At 32.4% G+C, this 14,139-nt stretch overlaps 1 protein-coding gene across 2 annotated transcripts in view; it reads left to right on the top strand.

Moving 5' to 3' along the window:
- Window positions 1–577: 577 nt before the first annotated feature.
- Window positions 578–14,139, top strand: part of anchor (integral membrane protein GPR155 homolog anchor) — a 25,261-nt gene continuing 11,699 nt past the window's right edge. Inside the window, exons 1-12 of one of the 2 annotated variants that reach the window (XM_023159447.2) lie at window positions 578–657; window positions 709–998; window positions 1,114–1,403; window positions 3,090–3,409; window positions 3,473–3,594; window positions 4,898–5,063; window positions 5,121–5,360; window positions 7,759–7,967; window positions 9,584–9,723; window positions 11,337–11,676; window positions 11,923–12,127; window positions 12,641–12,942. In XM_023159447.2, the coding sequence (XP_023015215.1) occupies window positions 916–998; window positions 1,114–1,403; window positions 3,090–3,409; window positions 3,473–3,594; window positions 4,898–5,063; window positions 5,121–5,360; window positions 7,759–7,967; window positions 9,584–9,723; window positions 11,337–11,676; window positions 11,923–12,127; window positions 12,641–12,942 (2,417 nt within the window). In that variant the 5' untranslated portion in view covers window positions 578–657; window positions 709–915. Of the gene's footprint in view, window positions 999–1,113; window positions 1,404–3,089; window positions 3,410–3,472; window positions 3,595–4,897; window positions 5,064–5,120; window positions 5,361–7,758; window positions 7,968–9,583; window positions 9,724–11,336; window positions 11,677–11,922; window positions 12,128–12,640; window positions 12,943–14,139 lie in introns of both variants that reach the window. The other variant, XM_074174012.1, reaches the window with a different exon arrangement.

The following is a 14,139-nucleotide window of genomic DNA, read 5'->3' as shown; positions in this document are numbered from 1 at the left end:
TAGTACACACTGAAGTGGATATGAGTCGGACCCAAACCCCACCTGGGTTTGCGCTAAAACAAAGTTCAACTGTAATTTGAAGTCAATTAACAAGCAATGTCCGACTGCACTAGAGTGTAAGCACTAATGTGACGTGATGCACTACAAGTGGTTTGTGGTCACAAGAGAAACGCAATCGAATATCTACAAGATACAGAAGATTTATCTTTCTTTTGTCTTTGTATGGCCTTTGTAGATCTGATCTCTTCAGCATGTGAATGCTGAAATGCGATTTTGTTTCAGAAATTATTACAGACCACGTGGGGTAATTCTGATGGTGCCAATAGTCAACATTTCTTAATTTTTTTCGGAATGTATTGATATTTTCGTGTTTGATTATTTGAGATTCCTTAATCACAATAATATTCGAATGCCCATTTTTTCTCAATTCATTAACCAATATTTGTGCTATTGATGATACAGGTCTAACACAATACTGTGGTACAAGGAAAAGCTTTAGTATTTTCAAGGCCTATTGACGTACTCGCTTACGTCACCAGATGATTCTCCTGTGATTGGATCGAACTGATTATAATAGACCTTCCTGATTGAAAAATTTAGTTTTCTTGAGAAAAGTTCACTGTCCGTGATCCATGATGAATCATGACATATGTCTATGTGATAAAAATATTTTGAAAATTTGATTATTTGATGATTTGAAAATTTTAGGGACAGAAGCTGAATGTTATGATTAATTGAAGACTAGAAGGTTTAACCGTTTTACTGTTTCACATTTCATTTATGCCCAAAACGTAAACGTTTGCATACCTCTAAAATGGTTTAGGAATTTTATTGATTAGTCTTCATTATTGATATAAAAAATCTAATATCAAAAACAACCATGAATTTCATTTTCTGCTTACTGACGTGTTAAATATGGATTCTGGCAATATTGAAGCTTCTACCATTGACAATATTTATCCAGCATTAACACAATGTTTTGCAATAATAATATGTGGGTGAGCACAATTTTTCAATGTTTTTTTTTTTACTTCAGTTCACTGTTGTTTTAATTCAATTTCTGCTAGAGAAACTTTCCATTTGACTAATGATAAATGTATTGGCCTGTGTCAGGTATTTTGCAGGTCGCATGAATCTTATATCAGAAACAGAAGCAAAAGGCATAAGCATATTTGTTGGCACATTTTCCTTGCCCGCATTAATCTTTATGTCACTAGCGGAACTAGACCTTAGCCAGATTAATTGGTTATTTCTTTTATCCATACTTATATCAAAAAGTATTGTATTTTTTTCTGTGATCGCTGTTACTTTATTAGTTGGGAGACCATTGAAGTTTGGGAGAGCAGGTATATTTGCAATTTTTTGCACCCAGAGCAATGACTTCGCTATTGGATATCCTATTGGTAAGTTGACTATATGGATAGAATTGAAACCTCTGATTGAAAATACAGAACAAAACTGCTATCCTGACCCAGAATTTTTGTGCTAGAGAGGAAAAATTGTTTTCAATAGATTAAGTTAGCATCATCAGGAGATAAATGTAACTAAAATTCAATCATATGCTGATGATACTATCTTGGTAAGCAAAACACACGTTGAGAGGAAGCTTTAGTTCTGGTGTTGAAAAATTTTTTCATTAAAATCTACAAAGGTGGTCCCAGAAGTATCTGGCCTGATTTAGAGATTGCAGTAATTGTTTGAAAAATATCACTGTATTAGAAATTACACACTCTATAAAGCATATTTTCAAGTTTGAAGACTCTGTGCTGGTTAGTATTTGTTTGGCAGCCATCAATAGCGAATGTTTTCAGTGAATTTGTGAAAATGGAGAAAATTGGTCAATTGTTATGTGGTACAATACTTTTATTTGAAAGGCCTCAGCCCAAACAATATAAAAGCTGAACTCGATTCTACTCTGGGCGAGTCTGGTCCTTCGTTAACAACAATAAAATATTGAGTAGCAGACTTTAAACACGGCCATACGATCTGCCAAAACGAGCATAGCAGTGGTCGACCGAATGAGGTGAGGACTCCAGAAATGTTGAAGACAATCCACAAACCGGTACTGAATGATCGTCTACTGAAAGTGTGCGAGCTAGCAGGCTTAGAAGTCATTTCAAAAAATGTGTTATACACTATATATTATCTGAAAATTTGTTACAAGATGGGAGCCGTGTTTGCTCGAGCAAAAACAGTGGTGTGAAGATGTTTCAGTTGAGTGTTTAGTGAAAGTTCACAGCAGAATTTTTGCGTCGTTTCATAACCATGGATGAAACATATGTCCATCACTTCACACCTGAGACGAAAGAACAATCAAAACAGTGACTTAAAAGGGAGAATCTGCTCCAAAGAAGGCGAAGACCGTTTCATCTGCAGGCAAGCTCATGACATCTGTTTATTTGAGATGTGCGTGGGATAATTTTCATTGACTATCTTAACATAGGTAAAACTATCATCGACGAGTTTTATGAGAACTTATTGCCATGTTTGAATGAAGAAATTGAGCAAACATGGCCACGTTTGGCTAAGAAAAAAGTGTTGTTTCATCAAGACAATGCACCAGCTCACAAATCTATATTGCAGTGATCAAAATTTAATGAATTTAGGTTTGAATTTCTACCTCATGGTCCCTATTAGTCAGATTTAGCTATCTAGAATTATTTTTTGTTCCCAAACTTGAAACAATGGCTCAGTGGTCAAAGATTTTCCAACGATGAAGAAGTGATGTCCGCAGTTAATGGCTATTTTGAGGAGCAAGACGCTATTGAACTTATTGAACGTCGCTGGTAAAAGTGTATAGAGCTGCAAGGAGATTATATTTTTCCAAAATTTTTGGGTTTTCTTTGTTGGGCCAGGTACTTCTGGGACCACCCTTGTATTACCAAGTAAATTTTCAGAGTCGTTGGGGCAACATATTTCATACATTTTTGTAAAAAGTTAGTAGATATCCTTTATTGAATTTTGATCTTGTAACACCTCAACTCAACAACTGAATGAATGAAATAAGTGAAATTATGCAAATAGCTCTTGAAATAAATAATCTTGCTAATTGAATATACTGTTAGAGTGAAATGATACTGTACTTTCAGTTGCAGCGTTATATAAATCTACGCATCCTGAATATGCAACTTACTTATATCTGATGGCTCCAATAAGCTTGGTCATTTTAAATCCCATCTCATTTATTTTATTTGAAATTAATTCACGCCAGAATGGAAGCACAGAAGATATGTTGATAAATGATGGGCATCTGTCCAGTCCAGAGGCCCGAGGAGGACGATGTAAAATGGTTGTGTCTGTAGCAAAAGGTGTTTTCTTAAATCCGATTGTTTTCATGACGTTATTGGGTGTTCTAGGAAACATTATATTCAGGCACAAGATACCATTGTTTTTTGGAGGTACCTTACAGGTGAACATTTTTGCTAAATATTCGAATTATATCAAGACATGTTTAATCAATTATCGATTTTAGGTACTGGGATCTGCTTTTTCAGCAAGTGCCTTATTCTTACTTGGTTTACGGATGGTTGGAAAGGTTCACAAATTAAGAGGAATAACACTAGTTGTTCCAGGAATATTGATTATGGTCAAATTGTAAGATATCTTTTGAATGGTTTTAACACGTTTTTAGATACGCTCTGCAGTGGGGTGCTTTAGGAGATTTGAGTCCTCTTAAATGACACCTCATTTTGAGATGTGTGTTCAGGTGCCAAAGTATTTACGACACAGAGCTAACTTGGAGATAACAAACCGGAAATAGCTTTGTCACAGATTTTTTCCATGATCACAATTTATTTTCCAATTTGGATAAAATAGTCATAATCGACAGAATAGAAGTTTCTTTGGTTGTTAATGTGATATATTCAAAACCCAATGATAGTGTTACATTCTGGAGAATTCTTAACAAAAGCTTTAACTAGAATACTCATTGCCAACATTTGATTTGTAAATTCAACTCACTGAAATTTAAGTAAGGACCCTGAAATCTCCCCTCACAAGGACGCCATCTATGGGTTCGACAGACAACTCAATCCTCGAATATCAGAGATACACGAGGCTATCCATTTGCAAATCCAAGCTTCAACATAGATCGCCGACAAGATTTGTTCTGTCTTTCACGGCAAGGCAAACTAGTTGTGAACTAGAGTCCAACCACAACGCATTTATGATTCAACACCAGACTGCCCTGTTTCGTCCCGTCATAGGTCTCATCAGTGGTGCTAGGCTGAATTTGTGGTTATATTATTTTCATTACTTGAAAATACATTTCACCTTGTATCACAATGTCTCAAGCTAAAAATCTTTAAAGATCTCCATATCTTCACACACATCAAATCAAAATACATTTTATGGAAAGATTCTTCAGGGCAGTAAAAATTGGTACAAAACGATAAATTAACCAGATAATTTGGTAAAAAGAAGGAAAAACGTGTACGAATTTTTTGTTTGACAAATTTGATTGGTCAAATGAATATTGCAACAATAACTTCACGGAATTCTGTTTACCTCGGGTACTCCTTTGTCTAAAATCGACTGTTACTTAAACCCTCTATAAATTTACCTTAGATTGAATTCCAATTTCCATTCATCATACTTTTTTTATCAGGTTTATAAAGTTGTAATAGTATTAAAAGGTGTTACTAAATCGAGTGAGGCCTTCCTCGATTAGGGTCTATTGTGTATTACATTGTTTGAAGATCGTTAACAATTGGCTATTTCAGTATTTCTCATAATTTTGGTAACCCAAGTGGTTGACGCCTTCAGTAATTAAATACACGACAGTGAAGATGTTGACCCCTCATGTTTTTCAAAAAGTTCATAACCAATTACTCAAGTAAACAATGATTAACAATCTCAAAAAATACAATACAACAAAATTCATTCACTATATTTTCAGGATCGTTTTGCCGTTGGTAACTAGAGAAGTAATCAGTACTTTACATGTAGGTTACAATGAATCTGAAAACATAGATCTTAGTACATATGGTTTTTTGTATGGAACTTTTCCATCTGCTCCAACAGTTTTTGTTTTTGCTACACAATATGCTATAGATGTAGATCTGGTGAGTAAAATAATCACAATATCTAAATGGATTTTTAAAATGTTTCTTAATTTGCAGATTGCCAGCGCTATGGTTGTTTGTACATTTGTTAGTGCTCCTTTGATGTTTGTCTCGGCAAAGATGATTACTCTCACTGACTGTAATCCTTCTGAGTACATAAAACAACTTGATTCGTTCACTCTCGATATAAGTATAGCAGGGCTCATTGCTTCCTTTTGGGTGATTTTTGTTTTTACTATTACCAAAAAGATTTCAAGAGTACCTCATAAGATTACCACTTGCTTAGTGATATCACAGGTGAGTTAACAAATTCAATACTTTGAATTGTTTTCGTCTTCAGCAACATTGCAACCTACCAATTCATATCAATATTGTATTCATCAATGATAATAATTAAACAATGGTGTTAGCGTTTCGCTTACACCAAAGCTTCCTTGGTAGAAATTTGCTTTCTCAAGCAAATCCCCTTGAGAAAGCTATTGTATATCAAAACACCTGTTGCAGTTTTGTAGACCTTTTATAGTGAGAATCAATATAAACTTTATAAGTAAGTTTTGACATGAATTCATATCAAGTATCGGCCAGTTCCTATCAATCTTTTTACCTAAGAAACCCACCTTCGGAAAAACAATGTTATTGTTTAATTATTGCTATTTCCAGGTTGAGTTGAAAAACAGCCTTGGCTGATACTCCGCCTATTCACCTTTATACTGAAAGTTGTTTACTTTTTCCTTTTTTTATGTTTTGGTGTACTTTTATGGTAAATATAGACGTATTATTATTGTTATTATTATATATGGAATACAGTGTATTATGTATGGAATACAGTGTTACGGTAATGCAGTATCTACACATATTACGAGAATTTTCACATTGCAGAAAGCGGCAATAAGATCTATTTTAAATGTACCATGGGATACCAGTTGTAGAGAACTATTTCCTTCATTAAAAATCATGACCGTCTACTCACTGCTCATTTATCAAAGTATAATAACAGTTAAGTCAAATATGAATGAACATGCAACACACTCGTCAATTCACCCTCATGATACCAGACACAAACACAATTTGTTGGTGCCATTATGTCGTCTGCAACGAACGCAAAGAGACGACATACGGCTCTTTAACCTTCTTCCCACAGAGTTTAGGAATAGACCCTCGACGCAATTCAAAAATCAATTAAAACAGATACTATCTAATAACTGTTTCTATAGTATACTTGAATTCGAAACATTCATCAAGAAAAACAGAAATATCTTCATGACCCACAGAAACCTATAGTTTTATTTATTACTGATAGCACAATTCATCATTATCTATATACATACTTTATATATTTATAATGTGTAATGCCATTGTTTTTATGTATCATTTAGCTTTTCTATTGCGTTATACCTTCTATTTTTTTATCATTAACCAATTTTAATGTATGACCTTATATAAATTTTTAAATGTATTTTTCTACTGACCTGTCTACAAACTTCATGTTTCTTGAGACCAATAAAAATTATTATTATTATTATATAAAATGTGGAGATTCTTAGGCTGTTGCGGCAGTATTTGCAAGGTGCTTGACCTTATCCGGCATGAGGATTTACCAATCGAGCTCAGCGTAATGACTTATCAGACTTCCTTCATTTGTGACGCTCCAACTTTCTCAGATGACTACTTACGAGTAGTCATCATTAGTTCTCTCTCGCATACCTCTACCATCAACGATGGTGTACTGCAGAAATCCATATTGTTTTCAATTATTTTAGTGTTCTGATGTTGATTTTATTTATTTATTTTTATTTATTTTATTTTATGAGTTTATGAATATTTACTGCAAGCACAATTGCCATATTTTAATATTATCATACGAATTCGCGACTGTATTGCACCACATTTTGAATATTGCTCACCTTTGCTGAATATGTTTGACATGGAAAAATTGCTGTACTACAGAAGTTGCTAAAACGAGACGTAATATTGAGTTGTGCTAGACTCCAAACGCAAGACTGGATACCAATTGAAAAAAACTCGCATTCTGGCTATGGCTTGTATTTATAAAATGATGAATAATGTATTGCAAAGTCATTTGGAAGAGTATGTAGTTTATAATAATCAAATTCACTACCAGTATATTAGAAATAGACAACAGAATAGTTGCTAAAATTAGGTCATTTACAAAAGCCTAAAAACTTTTAAGGTTCCAAAAATTTTAATAGTTCACGTGATAAGTGCTGCTTGCTAACCTGACTCCACATTACCATTATTCGATTGAACACATAAAAAAATCCTAGATAATTTGAGTATTTATTCAAATTATTGCTCATCCATAAAGCTCCATGCGAATATAATTTGTTTTGTTGTTAATTTATGCTGCTGCTTTGAATTTATAAATTAACGTATTCCAAAAACACTTTATTGTGAGATTTTCACTAAATTTAGTGAAAATCTCACAATAAAGTGTTTTTGGAATACGTTAGTTATGGATTTTCATCAAGTATCGGCCGATTCCATCATATTTATAAATTAATTTCTAGTTGAGTAAAATAAATTTATAAAAGACTTTGTAAAACTTCATGGGATTGAGAAAAATATCTTGCATGAGAGGTTTTTTTAAGAACAATATTGTTTGTGGGCTATTGGCATCAATATAACTGACATTGACTACAATCGTAATTGAAAGATATACCTCAATTTTTTTCAGCTTATAGGATGTTTAGGGGCAATTTTATGGAACACTCTAGACCAAAAAGAAGGGTGGTCAGGATATATACAGTTCACCTTGTTCATTTTAGGAGTATACAGTTGTAGATTGTGGACTATGATACTAGCTATAACATTGCTGTTTTTACAGTGTAGGAGTTTGTGCTACATACTGAAGCTCCAGTCGGTGTTTTTTGTAATTGGTTGGGGGTAAGAAATTTCTTTTTTTACTCTTTTTTCAAATTTGATGTTATAAATCATTGAAATATATCATTTGCAATGTTCATACACTTCAACAGAAAGTTCAATATTCAGTAATGTTTTCATTTAAATCACTTTAAACATCACACAGATAGTTTTCTATAAGCAATAAGAAATCCTCTAGTGACTTCTGAGAACTAAGAATGGATGATGTTTCACATTGTGTGATCCCAAGCCAGAATGATTCGATGTGTTCTTAATATGAGGTCAGACATCTGAGCAATGCACGTGAAACTCTTGTTCAGAGTATACCAAGTGGAAACGAGTTAAAATGAAGATTTTTTAAATCTGTGGAATGGAACTAACCATTAACTACCATACATTTCGCACCTAATACCTTATAGTGAGCTACATACAAAATGTAACCATTTCAAACAAGACACACTATGATTGCTCGTTAGTTTTGTATATTTCCACTTTGTTGGCACTATTACAGTACATAATGTCTGTATATACTCAGTTTGGTCAGTGTGTTACTCAGTTTGGTAAATCTAAGGGTAAAACAAGGAGAAACAAGGAATGATGAAACTGTCTTCATGGAAAATGTGCACTCAACAAACTATGGATACAATAGTTCATCATCGATTGTTCTGAGAGAGGTCAATGAGTCAAATCTGAATTTTTTCTCAATTCTTTGGAATCATTCAAACTTACATATAGGAAAGCTGGAGAGTAATGAGTTTACTGATAATTTAGTTTTTAGAATACTATTCATAGTGTGGGTCTTGATCAATTAATAAAAAAATGTAATATAAAATTATGATTATGGTTGTTATCCCGTTTATACCAGTAAATATGTAATCATCTTTATTATATGTCTTCGAGAAACACTGCAGCCCCATAGGCTTATTGTTTTTCCCTCCCATTATTTCATGACATCTGTTCTTAAAACCTTTTTATCTGTACTAGTGTATACATGTCCCTTAATGGCCCTTAAATTACTTGCATCCTGTGATCCAGAGCTCCACATGAAAAGCAATCCCTCTCCCTTTATTACAATGCAGGCAGCCAAATTTTTCGTTACACCTTCTCATTTTGTTCAGGTGTCCTCTATAAATGGACAGTGTCCAGCAAGTAGCAACTTAATTATTCTGACAATAAATTGATGGATGTAGCTGTTACTACGTGGTAAAAAATCATAATGAAGAAAAGAGAATCGAAACTTTCTATGTTTTTTACCACTTTTATTTGTAACTAACGTTACTGCAGTTTCGTCCTTTAAGGACATTTTCAAACTCATACATTTAACCCCTAGTTTAATGTACATACATAATGTATGTAGAAAGTTTCAATTCTCTTTTCTTCATAATTATTCTGATCTGATCCGTGCCCCTGTTGAAAAAGTTCTTCACTTATTTCTCAGAAGATGCTTTTATAGAGGTTTTTCTGTTAGCAGTGATGGTATTCCTAATTTTTCTCATTGATCCATCTTCTGGTCTGGTCTCATAACAAAAATCTTGGTAGGGGATACACAATCCTATCGGGCATGTCATGGGTTGACAGATTATTTATATAGCTAGTAGTAATCATTCCAATATTTTCATTAATAAGGTATTATGTTTCAGGTTTCCGGTTATTTTATCAATTCTGTTATTGATTTTTGAAAGTGAAAAAATTATTAATTCAGACAAGAGAAATCCGAATTTTGTATATGGAGTTTCGCAAGCTATCATATCAGTTACCCTCTTGGTGTTATGTTTTATTGGTGAGTGTATATTTTGTTTGAACTTCACAATTGAGTTGATGTTTAAAGGAACTCTGAAAAAGTAGTGTACAAAACTACATTCAATCGTTTACAAAACTAATGACTTCTAATAAGTTCTCAAGTAATTACTTTGAGAGTACTAATATTCCTTTTTCTATTGTTTATCATTAAATGCCCTGTCCAGATATACTAGTAACAGATATACTAGTAAGTAAGTAACTTAATTCATCAAGTACAAGCACAAATACACAAACATCCACAAATGCACATACCAAAACACACACACACACACACACAGAAATTGCATATTCCAACAACCAATAATTAATATCCTGACGTGTTTTTTTTTTCGATAACAATGAAGAATTGAATGAGGTATCAATTTTTTCTGTTACTTTTATTTCTGTGAATTTTCCGAACAATATTCAAAATTCCTCAGGAACTTCGTATCAGCTTCAAAGAGGACCTTTCCCAAAAATTAAATCTCCCCTGAAAATATACTCCTTTCAATTTAAACATAAAAGGCGATTTTGAGTAATATGAGTTATGGATGACCTACCTCAAAAGCAGACACCATACCTCAGTCTTGAATCAACTTGAGCATAACAGATGCTCGGTAAGATGTTGTCTTCCTCATGTCATACCCCTTTTTACACGCTTTATATCAGCTTCACCTGTATGTATGTATGTATGATTGTTTGTATGCATGTTTGTGTGCAACTCCCAAGATTGGGATCTGTATTGACATAATTATCGGCATTATTGCTTGATCTATTTGCGGGCAGATGGCGCTGTTCGTAACCTAATTGATATTTCTTGATCTATTCGCGGGCAGATGGCGCTGTACGTAACTATCAATTATTTCAATCAAATCAAAATGTACTTTATTGTTGAAGATGAAATCTCATTGACAAAGTGTTACTTATCTAAGAAATATCAGATACACAACTTCAAAGATATTGTCGAAGATAAAATATTATTGTCAAAGTGTTATTATTTTAAAGAATATAAGTTATATAAATTGAGGCTGAAAAAGTAGTCAGAAAGTGATAATATATATATATGCTACATACTGAAATAAATAAAAATAATAATGAATAATCTCATGCAATACATAAATGTAAGTATGAGAATATAAAAACTATAAAGCATGGATAGAAAATAACAGTAAGAATCAACTTCGCTTGAGCTATTCGCGGGCAGATGGCGCTACACGTAACCTCCTTGATAGGTTGTTCAAAATAAAAAACCTATTTTAAGTGTTAGCGAAATTTTGTACTACAGATGAAATATTTAAAGAACATCAAACTAAAAAGTTAAAAATAATTTTTTTAAATAAGCATAAAACAATATAGATCGAAAAATACTAGTATTATTGTGAAAAAAGCGTGAGCGCTAGATGTACACAAAATATGGCAGAAAAGCGCCCACGCTTTCTTCACAATAATACTAGTATTTTTCGATCTTTATTGTTTTATGCTTATTTAAAGAAAATTATTTGTAACTTTTTAGTTCGATGTTCTTTAAAAGCGTGTTTTTTAGTTTTTTAAAACTATATTTATTTCCATAGTCATTTAAATTTCTTATGAATTTAATGTTTACATCTCTTCTAGTTACTGTTGGATGTTTGATTCTCCATCAAAGATACCGAAGACGTTTCATGACCTATATGGATTTGGCAGATGAAGTTGCCTCTGATCAGGATCAGACGCAGGCTATTTCCGAGGCAGAAACATTAACCAACACTGCTGTCATTAATAATCCAAGTACCAGTTCAGACAGTGGAGTTGTTGCTGGTAGGACACCTAAATGTTGTGGGCTACCTACTATTACTGAAGGTTGTTGCGAAGATAAGGAGAGTCCTGTAACAGATATAGAGGACATTCTAAGAGAATCTGGAAAGCACGAAAATGCAGAAGTCAAGGGATATTTGGCTGTGTTGAGAGATGCAGGGTGAGTCCTGAAATAAAATTGATGTGGTCATTTAGCAGCTTACATCCTCAATGCTTATACTTATGAATTTTTAAGAATTCCAAATAATTGAGTTTCCAACCCTTGCTTGCATAGTGCAAAATTTTCTTATTGTTTAGATTCGGGAAACTGTGGTTGCATTTCATATTCAGCATACCTTTTTGAAAAATTTCAACCACATTTCACTTGCACTTCAACAGAACATCATTTATTATATTTAATTTTCAGACTTGGTTCTTCAGATGATGGCCTTTGTTCATCGAGATTTGGGTGTACTGGTCCTAGACGAGAAGCCTGCTATGGCATTGTGCAACAATACCACCAGCAAATAGACGATGATCTTGAATTGATTGAAGAGGAACCTGAATCTCACGAACCTCAGATTTTAAGACACACCGTTTTGCTTATATTGCTTACATGCTCTATGTTTGTGGTGAGTATAAAACACATTAAATAAGACATTGCCACTTCTCTGAGACATTTCATCAACATGAATGCACAGCTACAATTTACTTCCTGCAAAAATCAATAAACTAACTAAATTATGAAAATAAACTTCTTATATTGAAAACAATATTGACAAATACAAAGATATATTTTAAACTTATATAATAGAAATGAAAAATTTATTCTAATGAAAAATGTACTGCAAATGCATTTTTTTAAATCAAATGTCAAATATTTTGGAAACTATGGCGAGATATGTAAAACTTGTGTGATATCAAATAGATCTAGACTTTTCGTAAATACTGAGCCTGTAATGAAATGTAGGATTTATTTAAAATAACAAAGAACATGAAACTAAACTACTAAGCATACTACCAAATTTTCATAATTTCCCTACTTATACTTTTCTTATATCTATTGATATAATTTGTATAGTTCAGGTTTTAATTAAATTCTTTTGTATAAAAAGTGTCAAATAACATTTTTTTTTCAATTTAAGGGATTGGCTTTATCTATCTGGACACTCGTCATGGAACAGATGTCTGGAATATATATTGAACTTTCTTTCTTGGATGCCACTTTAAATTTTGGTCAGAGCATTATAGTTTTTGCCATTTTCGGTTTGAATGCCAAAGAAATAGGACTTCCTCTGCTGAAATGCTGGAGAAAAATATGGTATGGTGCAAATACCTTGATTTTGCCCACTTGGCAAGAATTGAGTTCTGAAACAAAACATATCTGTGATCAGTTTGTAACTCATCATTTACAAAACAGTCGATCGGCCTTGGCCAGTGATAAAAGGTAGGAAATTAATTGAAGATTCATAAGCTTAAATTTCATAGAACTCTGTATATTTTAAAGGGTATAGAAGAATGCTTGGCTATAGACATGCTTCCGGTTTTTTTATTTTATTTTATTTATTAAGTAGGTAAGCCTAATATACAAAAAAAAAATTACAAATTCATAAATATCTCACGACATTAACTATGTAAATATAATAACATTTTAAAGTACCTTTCAAGGAAAACCAAATATACATACATATCAATAGATTGTTAGGTTAGTTCGCATTAAAAAATAAATAATTACAAATATCATAAGGAGCTGTCACTAATATACTTCTTTAATGATGACTTAAATTGGTTTATTGAATTAGATTCTTTTACAAATTGTGGTAGTTTATTAAATTCGTTTAAGCCTTTATGAAATATACTATTCATTCCAAATTTAGTGTTAGTTTTATTAATGTAAAAATTGTTATTTCTTCTCGTATTATAATCGTGAACTTCATTATTTCTCAATAAGAATTTTTGAAAGTAATTGGGTAGCAATCCTTTATGCAGCTTAAATATAAAGATCATAGTCATATATAATATACGTTCTTCAACTGAAAACCAGTTTAGACACTGTAACATCGATTTAATTGCTGAGTAACGGCTACATCCCAATATTAATCACATGCCCCGATTTTGAAGCTTTTGCAATTGCGCTATTTTATTTTTACCAAGTAGAAAAAGTAATGTTGTACAATAATCAAAATGAGGTTGTATTAGGCTTTTAAAAAGAATCAACCTAGCATACATAGACACTTTTTTACATATATGAGAGAGAAAAAAAAGTTTTTTAGATATTTTTTTACAAATAAAATCAGCATGACTATTTATTTTTAAATTTTTATCAATTATAAAACCCAAATATTTTATTTCAGTCACGATTTCAATGCTAACATTATTAATTTTTATAACAGCATTTGCCCAAACAATTTGATCATACTTATAAGATGATGTCAAAAGCATACTTTTTGTTTTACTGACATTTAGTTTCAGTTTATTATTAAATAAATATGTTTCAATGCTATTTAAAGACCTATTCATTTCAGCAATTGGCTGATCCAAATCTTCATGTATACAATAAACCAAAGTATCATCTGCAAAAAGATTTATACAGTGTGATCCACATATGTGATTAATATCATTTAGGTAAATAATAAAAAGCAAT

This window comes from Leptinotarsa decemlineata, unplaced genomic scaffold, assembly GCF_025532065.1.
Source record: "Leptinotarsa decemlineata unplaced genomic scaffold, Ldec_3_MD MMD2_tig00000505_RagTag_RagTag, whole genome shotgun sequence".
NCBI classification, from domain to species: Eukaryota; Metazoa; Arthropoda; class Insecta; order Coleoptera; family Chrysomelidae; genus Leptinotarsa; species Leptinotarsa decemlineata.
Note: the sequence above shows the minus strand (reverse complement) of the source record. Positions and strands in the feature narration are given on the sequence as shown.